This window comes from Lacerta agilis, chromosome Z, assembly GCF_009819535.1.
Source record: "Lacerta agilis isolate rLacAgi1 chromosome Z, rLacAgi1.pri, whole genome shotgun sequence".
NCBI classification, from domain to species: Eukaryota; Metazoa; Chordata; class Lepidosauria; order Squamata; family Lacertidae; genus Lacerta; species Lacerta agilis.
The window spans coordinates 28,312,977-28,326,076 of NC_046331.1; the positions used below are offsets into that span (position 1 = coordinate 28,312,977).

Genomic DNA, 13,100 nt, shown 5'->3' on the forward strand with positions numbered 1-13,100 from the left:
AGGGCAGTCCACTTCACACACACACACACACACACAACATCCTGCACCAAGGTTATCTGAAATAATTCCTTATGCTGGTCTATGACTGTAATAAAGATGTGAATTGGAAATAATTCCAACAAAAACAGAATTCTCTGACCTATACAACATTCAGCCAATTGGTACGCATTTGTGTTATCTTTAGACTTTATTGTTCCTTATTCTAGTTGTACAGAAGGGCCATCAACTATTAATGGTGTTTCAAGGGACAGCTTGGTCCTGACTTCCAGGCAAATTCTCTTCAGCTGCCCACTCTGAGATGTGCTTGTTTACATGAAGAGCTGAAAAGATTCCATACTCTGTGCATTATATACCAGAGATGGGGACCCTATGATTCTCCATATGATGTTGGACTCCAACTCTAATCAGTCACAACTAGCCAATACAATGGTCAGAGATTATGGAAACTGTAGTCCAACAACATCTGGAAACACTGGTTCCAAATATAGGGGGCCCTGGGGCCAGGCACCCACACCGCAGGGCTGACGTGACTTCCAGACTTCTGAGGCGATGTCCGAGGTCCTGTGAAACCTCTGACGCAACTTCTGGTAGAAGCCAGGAGTCATTTCAGAGGTCTTCAAGGCCTCAGAAGTGCCGCTGCGCAGCGTTGATGTAACATGACATTGTGACACCACAACGGCATAACATCACATTATGTCACGGGTGCCATTGGGCACCCATAATCTGAGGCCAAAGTTGGCACCCCTGTGGAGAGTCACTGGTTCCCCATTTCGTGTTATACAGCATAGGCTCTTTCTACATAATTGGGAATTCTGGATGGTGGATTTCCTGGTTAGAGCTCATGTATTCTGTATATGTGTAGTCTTTAATCAGTCTTTTGGTCACATTTCTGAAAAGCAGGGACATGGACAGAGGGTGCAGTCAATCTTCTCCATCTTTTTTTTTTCTTCATTTCCATGGGTATGTCACATGCACAAGTCTAGAATCCATTATGTAGGAACTTCATTTAGCCATTGACCCTGAACATCTTATTCCTGTGGCGTCTATTGCTATACTGTAACAAAACAAAACAAAACAAACCCATAACTTAGGTCTAAGTTCAGTGCTATTTGGTGGAACTTTATTTTGTAATCCAATATGTTGGATGTTCAATTCTATATGTCAGTAGCAGCCAAGAATATATGGATGCCGCTAGATCCTTCTTCTCCTTACAGATGGGCTTTCTCTTTTCTTCTGCCCGATTGTATCTTAGTAAACTCTTGACCTCACAGACATCCTGTGTTGGGGTTATATTTGTGTCCTTTCTTTTGTTTGTTGTATGTATTGTTGTTTCCCCACCACCACCATCGCCACCTTAATGCATAATTGAACATTTCATCTAATTAACTATTTTTTTTTAATCTTCCTGTCAGGGTAGGGGGGAAATCTTTTCATGACCCTTTACCAGTGATGAAAAATAATTGCTCAAAACCCAATCTTTGCACACTCTTTTGCAGGTGGAAGTGAATCTTCATGGGATAAAGAGAAACTTCAGTCACCCATCCCACCAGGATCCCATCACGGGGTCAGCCATGCGACACTGGCAGGGCAGCCAAGCCTGGGAAGTGCTCATCCTCTCAGCCCTCTGCAGCAAAACCATCTGCTCACAAACAGTATGTATGATGCTGTCCCCTTTTCATTCTCCACATGGCCATGAGAAGTGTGGGAGGAAAGCTGAAAACGTTAAACAGCTGGGCTGAAAATCCTACCACACTTTCATCCTCTGCAAAAATGTGTGGAGATACTTAGAAACTTTTTGAGGGCCAAGTGGATTCTACGAATTGTCAGGATGGTGTTCTTAAATACAAGGTATTTACAATATCAGGAAAACCTTAATACTGCTTCAAGTGACCAACATGGCAGCTCTCAACAGCCCAGTCAACATTCTAGGAACATAATTTCCCTGGGCTGTGGAGGGTGGTTCTTTAGGGCAAATGGCCCAACCAATCTCAGTCTTGATTTTTTCAAACCCACCTGTCTGCCTTCCTGCTTACAACATATCCAGGGGGTAGGAGGATGAGGCTAAGATAAAATGTGTTGGCTCAACCTGTCTTTGGCTCTGGCTCCACCTACTGTTGAGCTCCGTTCTTTCTGCCCTACCAGTTGCAATGTGTACCAACTACCACTATCCTTGGAAATCATCTTTCTTTATCATTTTGGTAAAGGAAAGGAAAGAACCTTGACTGTCCCTTATTTAAAGGTGAGATCACAATTAACAAAATGTTAGAATTCACCCATCCCATTAATCCAATCTTTGGGGGTGCTATTATCCCCCTCAAACTTGGACCTAATACTTAGGACCATAGCTATAACTTGTAGTCCTAGATCTTTCATGAGTTACACTGAAAATCTAAGCACTTTTGCTTGGTTTTGCTTACTTTTTGTGTGTGCAAACAAATGGGAAGTGGACAACAAACAACAATAACATTTTATTGGAACATTTGGTTTTTGAAATAAAGCTGGAAAGAACGATTCCTTGTTATACAAGTTTCTTTGGTAATTCTGCCAGACTTAGTTGTTTGAAATCATTGGAAAATACAGCCTTTCTTTCCTGGTGCACAAAAGAATATTTTGTCCAGGCAGGAGAAGGAAAAGAATGTAGATGGGTTGCATGCCAGATAGACAAGGAGGAAAAGAGTTGTGAAAGGGTGACAGCAAATGAATGAGGGAGAAATAAGATCTGCATTGTAATGTTTTAATTTGCGTTCCGAAATGTCGAAGGTAGGTTTATGCAATTTACTTAGGATACATATGTTTGTGCATATGTGATGCATACATACAAAGTATCTTGATTATCACTCCCAATGTTAGTTGATCACACTGAGCAATTTGTACTGGTTCTTATAATAACGCATTCTCTGGTCCCCTATTTAGCTACAAATCCCTAGACTTCCTGTGTCACATTGAATGACAGTAGCTAACTTCTATATACTGCTAAATTTCATTTTGAGGAGTTCAACACATTTGTAGTATCTAGTATCTTTTCAAGGTCTGCAAATGAAATTTCTTTCCTTCCTTTCAGGTTTTTTTCACTATTTTTTATTATTGTTGTTGATCACCCTGTTGTCTTGCTGATCACTCAGCAGTCTTCCACAAGACAATTCAAGGGTTTATTGAATATCAGGCATCATGTCTGATTTGTGAACATGAGATGTATTTCCTTCACACACCCTTTTGAAAGCACTTGATGTATTGTCCCTTAAAACTGGCAATGTGCTGTTAAATTCCGTTTGTAGTTTGCATTTAGTTTGCATGTCAATTGGACTCTAAGTAGGCACGCAACTCAGTGCAGACAGATGGTGTCTGGGAGGGTTGAAAACTCCATGGAGTATGAGGAAAGATTACCAGACTGCTGTGGGGGGCATCAATGAGGAAACAAAGACTTACGTTTGTATGAGCTTGGAGGTTTGGGTGAGGTTGTAGAACTGCTTAAAGAAAAGAGGTGTCACACACACTGTTCCACAGCCCATCTAAGTGACCACTTGATTTTTATTTATTTATTTAGCATTTTCTGTTAACATTTCTTAACTGGCAACCTCTCAGCAGTGTACAATAAAAATCAACGAAACACCAGAAAAATTATAAAATCATAAAATGCAGAGCAAAAGACCAACGCTGAATCAGATTAATTGGTGTTTAAATTCAGATCCAGCCCTAACTTCAAAGATTGTGGTGCACATAACATTTAAACAGATTAACGTGCTCAAAAAATAAATTTAAAAATGGTTGGGGCTAAAGATGAATGCGTAATACATCCCTGTCCATCCCTAGCACAAAATTTCTTCTCATGATTTTTTTTTAAAGGTCTTGCATAACTGCTACACCTGTGAGGGACAGTGGAAATTTTTTGGTGTCTGTGCTTGGAAGTGGTGGTGAGAGGGCTAGTGCTGCAACATCTACAGTGGCTTCCTTTTGTCTTCCAAGTACAATGACACCTTCTGGTTTTGCTTTACTCAGCCCTTTAATGCATTGACTCCATATGACAAGCACAGTCTATACTAGGGATGGGGAACCTCTGGCCCTCCAGATGTTGCTGGATGACAACTTCCACCATCCCTGACCACTAGTTATTTTGGATAGGACTGATGGTAGTTGAAGTCCAACAACATCGGGAGAGGTGCAAGTTCCCCATCCTGTATATACAACAGGAATTGAGAACATTCCGCCCTCCGGGTGTTGTTGGGTTCCAGTTCCTGTCAGGGGCAACCAACATGGGATGATGTGAGTTGTAGTCCAGCAATATCTGGAAGGCCACAGGTTCCCCATCGCTGGTTTAAGCAAAGAGCCTTCTCAGTAGTGGCACCTACCCTGTAAATCACCTTCCCATCAAGGAGATAAATAATTATACAACTTGTGGAAGACATCTGAAGGTAGCCCTGTATTGGGAAATTTTAAATGTTTAATGTTACATTTGTTGGAAGCCGCCCAGAGTGGCTGGGCCAACCCAGTCAGGTGGGTGGGGTACAAATAATAAAATTATTAGTATGATTAATTATAAACAAGCCTCAGGCTGTCAGATTCCCCACACATATTTCTTTTTCACACATGAGAGGAGGGGAGAAAAAGCTAAGCCTTAGAAGTAAGGTGCCATTCCCCATTGCTCTTGAACACAGTGAATTGTGGTTGATTCCAACCACAGTTAAGTAACAGAAACTCAGATCAAACTGCAGTTTGATATCCTAGAAGTTCTAAGGTTAAAATGCACATTTTCTTTCCCCTTGTATCGCATGAACAGGAGGAGAAGGGTGTGGGTGTGGGTGCAAGCCCAAAGCGTAGGAGGCAGTGGGAATGATCTCAAGATTCATTTCAGCTGATACCTGAATAATGATTTTGTGTCACTTTCATCAAGAAGTCTGGGGCTGATGGGAGTTGTGGCCCTAAACATCTGGAGGGCACCAGGTTGGTGAAAGCTGATTCGGATGAATGTGAATGAGCCTGGAGATCACACCTTCCCTTTATAGTTATTAAAATGTGTTTGCCCTATTTTCCATCTGTGTAGGACCATAAAGGTAGCTAAAAATGCCCTCAGCCACAAAAACATTTTAAAAGTTCATAATAAGTTCATAACAATTATAAATTTGAAAACAAGCCATCCCATCAGTACAACTTAACAGGAAGAGCAACCGGCGCTTTGCTGGTCAGTTATACAATGAATCTTTTTGACTGAAGAAGTTTCTCCACTGACATCCAAATCTGTATTCTTGCAGCTGCATATTTATAACCTGGGTTATACACCTGAGTTGTCTGTGTTTCTGGTCTTTTATAATTACCATTTATGTCAGTGTTTTATGCCCAAGTTCACTCTGCTTAAAATATTATCTCCATCTTTGTTAAGAAAGCTTCGCCCCTTGAAAATGCCATCTGGTTGCCGTGTGGATTTGTTTATTTCAACGTCTATTCCTCACCTTTCCCCAAGGGCTTGAGGAAAGTAGCAATACTTAAAAAATAAACCAAGATAACACACCGTAATGAAATTCAAGATATCCTATAGCTGTTCAGTCCTGGCCATTGCATGACAACTGAAACAAGAAAATACAGTTCTTCAGGAAGCTATTTGGAGGATATGGTCTATGTTGCAGAGTATCTATTTGGCTCCCTCTCCATCTGCTTTTGGATTCCAGGTCAAGATGTTACACACTTTTTGACCTGGCTGGGAAGTAATGATTGGTCTTAATCATTTTAGGCTATCTTAAATCATTTTTTTAAAAAAACAACACAATATTTTATTAATGATATGTGTCAAGTGGTGGCTGATGCCCATTGGGACTAGTGCAGTGGTAAGCAGGGGGGCCAACAGTTGGTGGGGCCAGAGATGACAGAGAGCCATCCCCTAACTGGTTGCAAGTAAGAAGGCAGGCAGATGGGGGCTTGTCAAGGGCAGTCCAAATGGACCAACGTCTATATGATTAACAGATGGAAAAAGAATGGGCATCATTCCACACCTCCTTTTCAGCACTTCATAGAAAAAGCCACAGATCTCTATATCTTTCTGGTCTTTCTGTGTTCCCTCACTTTCTTCTCCTCCTCTTCATCCTCTTCCTCCATCTCCTCCAGTGCAGACAGAAAAAAAACTTATGACATTTTAAAAGCATCCTGTGGTTCCCATCCCCATCTGTTTTCTTGTAACATCCACAGATACCACAAATTTTCTTATCACCCCACCTGCAATTTGGTGGGGGAAAGATCTGATAGATTATTAATTCCATGGAACAGTTGCAGTCTTGAGTAAAATGTCAGATTATTAAGGAATGAAAAAAATAACAATATTTAACTGATCCACAGCCTGTTTCTCCCCTCTAGGAATAGATCTGCCTTTTATGATGATGCCCCACCCACTTCTCCCAGTTGGCCTACCTCCTGCTTCGGTGGCAATGGCTATGAACCAGATGAACCATCTCAACACTATAGCTAACATGGCCGCTGCAGCTCAGATGCACAGTCCTCTCTCAAGAGCAGGAGCTTCAGTTATAAAGGTAAGGCTCAAAGCTTAGTTACACAATCAACACCATCACATGGTGCAGCTCTTGTTGGAATATACCCTGGCAGCAAGAAGGGAGGACCTCATATTTACAAGCTCTTTTCCTCACAGAGAAAATAAAATACAGAAAAACTGGGTTTCCCCCTGAGATGATCTGTTTCTAGTTCAAGGGGAATGTCTCTCAGGTCAGCAAGGTTTAGGGGAGTGAGTTGTCATGCATAGGTAATGTGCTCTGCAAATCATATAGCCCAGGTAAGTAGGAAGTGAAGTTCCAGGATCCTAAGAATTATTACACATATATGAACCCCAAACAGCAAAAATTGGAGCAATTGGAAAATGAATAGAAGCAATGAATGGAGTCATCTCAAGTACTTAGAGCACAGTGGTGATTTCTGAGACCTTTCTTCCTTCAGCCTTCATGGGTTTTGTGTGTGTGTGTGTGTGTGTGTGTGTGTGTGTGTGCTAATCATGGTGGAGCCAACAGTTCCTGAGAGCAGCCTTCTCCTCTCCCCTGTCCCATATAATGCCTGGAATAGAGTCATCATCCATGGCATTGTTGAAAACAAAAATGGCAGACTCCAGAATCAAGAGTGTTGTTGTTAAATGACAGCCCAGAACCTGCATCAATGTGGGCCTTGCTAATGCTCACCAATATTAGCCCATATGCCACTCTAATTATAATGTTTAAATGGGATTAATGCAATCAATAGATTGAATTGTGCAAACCCTATTGCAAGCTGTTGTATAAGTTAGTTGCTTCTCTGTAGTGTCATAAGAGTCTGCTTCATGGACATCTTTGAATGAGGTTATCATGTGTGTCTCCCTCCTTGCCTTAATTTATCTAAAACAAAGCTGCCTCTCCCTGCCTTCGCCACTACCCTGCTGCAAAATGTGCCTGCTCAGCAAAGTTAACATTTAGTACTCTGGAAAGAAATGTCATAACTATGAAATTTGATTTCATCTTGACAAGAACACTATACATTAGGAAGAGCTACAGAAGGCCCATTTAGAAAGCCTTCCTTGCCATCTTTAATCTAGCCTAATGTGATTAGCAGGTCCTACTAGCACTTCTGTAGTAAAGACTCTTTGTCAAAAACTCTACTGTAAATCCCTGCCTTTACAGTCCCGCTGAGGAAACTTCCCCTCTTTGAATCTTGGCTTGCTGTAAGTCATCCGTGGGATCAGAATTTTAAACAAAGCGTTAGCACTCTCTGTTCTGCAGGATATGTCTTTAAAAAGTGCAGAATGAACTGAATGAGTGTAAGCTGGCTGTTGAGTGTAGGACTAGGAATGGGAAGATTTCTCATTTCCCCAGTTCAAGAAGGCTTTGCACAGATACTTAAAGCTCTAATGGAGGCTTCATCTTCTACACCATACATTTCCCATTGTGGTTTAATCAATGCCTCTATCCAGGGAACATTGGGAACTGTAGCTCTGTGTGGGGAATGGGGTTGCCTTACAACTCTCAGTACCCTCACTGCTCCTAGGATTCTTTGAGGGAAACCATGACTGCTAAATGTGGTATAATAGTGTTTTAAATGTATGGTGTTGTTATGACTGGAGCTGTTACATAGGAGCCAGAGATTCCACCCCCCTTCCTAACTCTCAACCAGAACCTGATCCATACAGGTGCATATATGTAATTATCTCTGCTGCTAAGTAGCCTTGCATGAAGCTGCCTGGGCACTTCACAGATGGCCCTGAAGCTCCTGGCTCACCTTCTTCCTTGTCCTTATGACTCCAGATGGAATGAGCCAGCCAGGAATTTAGGCAACTGGTGTGGAGCCCTCTGGTGATGTCTAGGTTGAAGTACTGTCATTGGTCTGAATCCATTGCCACGTATGTCTTATCCAGTGACTCCATTGTCATTGATGCCTAGATCTAAGGACTCCATTGTCATTGGTTTGAATTCATTTTCATTAATATCTGGATGCAGTGACTCCATTGTCAGGATTGCTGGCAGCCTCGAGATCTGCTGAGGGAGAGGTTATGCTGCCTCTGCTCCTCCTCTAAGGAAACCCTAGGTTCCAGGTCTGAACTTTGACACAAGCCCCAGTCCAAATCCCCACTCAGCCATAAAAGTGAAGATGGTTAGCACTCAAAAGTGTCCACTAGTGTGCATGCCACCCTGTGAAACTCACTATTCCAAACAGCATACTAGTTTTTCTCACTGTACTTGTTTCTTCAACAGGTTATGCCCCCCCCCCTTTTTCTGGCCAAAGTCTTCTTGAAAGACACTGTTCTTAGCTGAAGCTTGAGTTGAATTTTCTATCCTGCTGCCAAGCTCTGACTGCTAGTGATTTCATGTTCTTTTCTGTCCTTTCTTGACATGTTGGCTTCTTGCTATGTATATTTTATATTGTGTGTCATTTCTGCATTTTACAGAAAAGTGACTAAAGCGTAGTTTTAAAAAGAATAATAATAATTAATAAATGGCAAACTTTTTGGAACAGCTGTAAAGACTGAGAAGTGGGGGAGATCCAGGAAGTAGTGTTTATCCTTACAAAGGTCCTCTTTTTCTCATGGTCAGCCTTCTGGGGGCCACATGCCAGTGTTAGGCAAGTCCTTCAGATAGCAGGGCTTTGGTTTTTTTATCAGCCCCCCCCAAAAAAAATCCTCCTTTCTCCAAACTAAGCATATCCAGCTCTTTCAACCATTCCTCCTTGGACTTTTAGTTTCCAAAGCTTTCGCTGTCCTGTTTGCCCTCCAGGGGTCATGAACCACTTTGTCAACATCCTTCTTAAAATGTAGTAGCCAGAAGGAGGGAAATAAACAGAAGGAAGTGAAATGATGCGCGAGGCAGTGGAAGACAGGAGTGCCTGGCGTGCTCTGGTCCATGGGGTCACAAAGAATCGGACACAAGTAAACGACTAAACAACGACTAAAGTGAAATGAAATGAATAGAAGGAAATGAAAAGTACAGCAAGCTATTCCTTCACAGCACTCTGTACAAAATTCGTTACTTTTTAAAAATTGTATATTCCTACTATATCACTTTAGAAAGAAGACCAGGTCATTCGAATTCAAAAAATAAATAAAGACAAATTTGCATGAGAAGCATTTCAGAAGAATTCCAGTTGGATAGTCCCAGAAGTCAGATAGCCACACATAACACTGTCATCTGTACAACAGGGATGTAGAATCTAAGTCCTGGGCAGGGCCGTCTCATCATAGGGGCTGGGGGGCGCCCCCACGAGCCCACCGGCATACCGGGCGCCCCCTCCCCAACCTGCCCCCGCCCCCACGGGCAGGCAGGCGGGCGCTCGTGCGCCGGCGGGCGAACTGCAAGCCGGCCGCCCTCCAGAGCCCCAGCTAGAGCGCTGGGAAGGGTGTGCAAAGCCCCTCATCCCCCGCTTGCCCACCTCCCTCCCGCACTGGCCACCCCTCGGGGGATGAGGGGCGTGGCGCTGGAGTGGCGCGGGGCTTTGCGTGCCCTTCCCAGCGCTCCAGCTGGGGCTCCGGAGGGCGACCGGCTTGCAGCGCCATGCCCCTCATCCCCCGCTCGCCCACCCCCCCTCCCGAGGGGCGGCCAGCGTGGGAGGGAGGTGGGCGGAGAGGCAGCCTGCCGGGGGCGCCGAGGGATCGTCGCACCAGGGCGGCCAATCCCTTTAAGACGGCCCTGGTCCTGGGGGCTGATTGTGGCCCTACATTCTCTTTATGCAGCCCACAGGACACTCCCCGGGGCACACCCTGTCTCCCTAGGCCATTTTTTTTCATCCATCCTGTTCCTCAGTCTTGTTGAGTGCTTTTGCCTAGCCAGAATGTGTCATTAAACTGTGGTAATGTCTCCTGCTTATCTAGATTGAAGAAAGAGGGGGGGGTAGGTAAACCCCTATCTTTTGCATGGTTTGGAATGTAGCCTATTATTGTGCAAAGATAAGAGTCATATTTATAGCTCTGCCAACCCTTTGGCTCTAACAGACGTTTCCTCTGTCACTGCATGAGGCAGGGCTAGAATTATTATTAATGGGTTGAAATTGGAAGAAAACACACTTCAACTAAACATTAGGAGAAATGTCATGGCAGTGAAATCTGTTTGACAGTGGAAACGGGCTGCCCTGGGGAGTGGTGGCTCTTCCTCACTACGGGTATTTAAGCAGAGGCTGGCCACCCATCTGTCAGGGATACGAACAGGCAGGTTCCGCACCATCGTACATCCAACACACATTTAAAGCGCATGTCTTCCCCTCCCAAAATGCTTGGAACTGTAGTTTGTTAATTGCATTGTAGCTCTGTGAATGGGAAGCTAAAGTTCTCTGGGTTGGGGGGGGGGGAGCCAGGTTCTGTAAATGCGTGTTGGATGTGCTTTAATTGTATGGGGCAGACTGTTCCCATTGTTGAATTCTGCATTATAGATCCTGCACTGAGTGGGAGGTTGACCTCCAAGATACCTTGGAGTCTTGAACATTATTTGATTCTATGTTCATTTAAAAAAATGAAACACTGGGGGAGGAGGCACTTTGATAATATAGGACTTCAAATGCATCAGTATATTAGTAGTAGTAGTAGTAGTAGTAGTAGTAGTTTTACTGATACACATGCCTAATGGTAAGAACACTGCAGATCTCCCAGTTCTGAAGCAACTGCAATTCAGTTTGCCGTGCAATCCTTGTGATGTTATAGCAGGAGGAATCAATGCTTCTTCCTCAGGGGGATGCAGGTTTGAGACCCTTAAGTGCCAGATAAAAGTTCTTCCAAAGCTCAGTGGTAGCTTCTGGTAAATAATAACCAATGCGCTGTGTTTGTCTTTAATGTTGGGAGAGCTATTTTGAGTTGCAAATCCACATGCTTTTCTGTAAAAGCTAACCTGGGAATATTGTCAGACCAATCACTTATTAGCCTTTTGCTGTGCTTCAGGTCCTTTTAATGTTGGCTCAGCCACCAGCATTTGTTGTTAATAACAAATATAGCCCTAATGTGGGCTGGAAATAGCATTAACGTCATTAAGCCTGGAAACATCATTTAATCAGTCAGACACAGCATCAAATAAGGAATGTTTTCATAGTAGGAAGGAGATTGCTGGGAGCTCGAGAGAGTGAAAAGCCTAATTAGTTTGAAGAAAGTGAACCATGTGATGGAAAATAATGGCTAGGCAAAAAGAGGGGTGGGCAGTGCATTTAACATGCCTAGAAGGGCTTGCTTCACCCCTCCCAAGTTTACCCATGTAGATTTGAGGAAGGCAATCCTCAAATCTCAACAGGTACAGTTGACTTCTTCTTTCTCCTTCTTTTTTCTCACAGCCAGAGGCAAATTGGACTTCCAAAGCAATGCTATACGGGTGTGTGTGTGTGGGAGTGGTTTTCTGGCCTCTTGAATCTCTGTGCAGAGCTTGGGGATGGGGTGGCCATGACAGGGTACGGGTGTTGCAACATGTCTTGAGCTCCAGTTGAGTCTCAGCTAACAGCCTCAGTATGCATTCGCCTCCCCTGCTGTTCCTTCACTATATGATCACATGTGTACCGGTTCTTTGTTTCTTGCTATTATTTTGGAGTCCTTTTTAAATTTTTTAATGATTTCTACAAATCTTGGAGTTCCCCCAAACAGGCAGATATCTCACCACTGGTTTCTCAGTAGCCCAATTTTTGGCTTATAGTGCTGTTGGCATAGGCTGGCTGAGTTCAGTATTAGGTCTCTCCAGCCACCAGCATTTTGTACACAGAGGAGAGTTTGCTGAGGCTAGGATACTTTCTAGCTTTCTCCCTCTTGACAAGAAAAATGGAATGGGCAGAGGAACAACCACTAACACTGCCTCACATCAACCAGTCCTCCTTGGCATAGTCTTAGCAAAGAAACTGTTCATCATTTGTTCCAGGACCTTGAATTCAGTACTTCCTTACAAAATAAAATAAAATTGCTTTCCAAGAATAAGCCTATTAGAACATAAAGCTGCTGCTAGCCTACAAACTATTCAAAATGCTGATGGACAGGAACCCACCCAGTTCCTATAATTTGCAAATGAGCAAAAAAGGTCTCTCAGCTGTGTGATGGGAATAGTGTATATACTGGATTTCGATAGTTGCTCTTCTTTGTGCACCTAGTTCTGCAGAGACAGCTGGAAAATCTAGATTATTTTCTCCCCAAGGGGTTGCAGATGCCACAGAAGCAAACTTGGAACATACTAAGTGCCCTGCTGGACCTGAGCAAAGTTCCAGCTTCATATGTTCCACAGTGACCAACCAGATGCCAAAAGGAAATTGCAGCAGGGTGTGCAGAAGGAAGATGGCATTCAACTCAAGTTTCCACTTTTCTAATCTATGCCACACCTGCTGAACCCATCTGTCTGTTTGATGGGATTTTATCACATACGTTGTTGACTGACGTATAATGTAGTTTGACTATTCCTCCAAATGAGGAGTGGGGAACTGTGGCTCTCCAGCTATTGCTGGACTGTGACTCTCAGTATTCCCAACCATTTTAAATGCTTACCACAGCTGATGAGAGTTGTAGTCCAACAACATCTGGAGGGCCAGAAGTTCCCCATCCCTGCACTAAATGTCCTCTTACCTTTATTTTAACCTTTATCTTTGGCTCATTAATTTATTCCCCCCCCCAATCTGGAGTAGCAATACTGATAAGAAGTCCA

The 13,100-nt window shown here is 43.3% G+C and overlaps 1 protein-coding gene across 2 annotated transcripts in view; it reads left to right on the plus strand.

Moving 5' to 3' along the window:
- The window catches only part of DACH2 (dachshund family transcription factor 2), a 301,745-nt gene that overhangs the window by 222,139 nt on the left and 66,506 nt on the right, over nucleotides 1–13,100 (plus strand). For both annotated transcript variants that reach the window (XM_033138097.1, XM_033138098.1), the window contains exons 4-5: nucleotides 1,497–1,652; nucleotides 6,340–6,512. In XM_033138097.1, coding sequence (XP_032993988.1) covers nucleotides 1,497–1,652; nucleotides 6,340–6,512 — 329 coding nt within the window. The remainder of the gene's footprint in view (nucleotides 1–1,496; nucleotides 1,653–6,339; nucleotides 6,513–13,100) is intronic.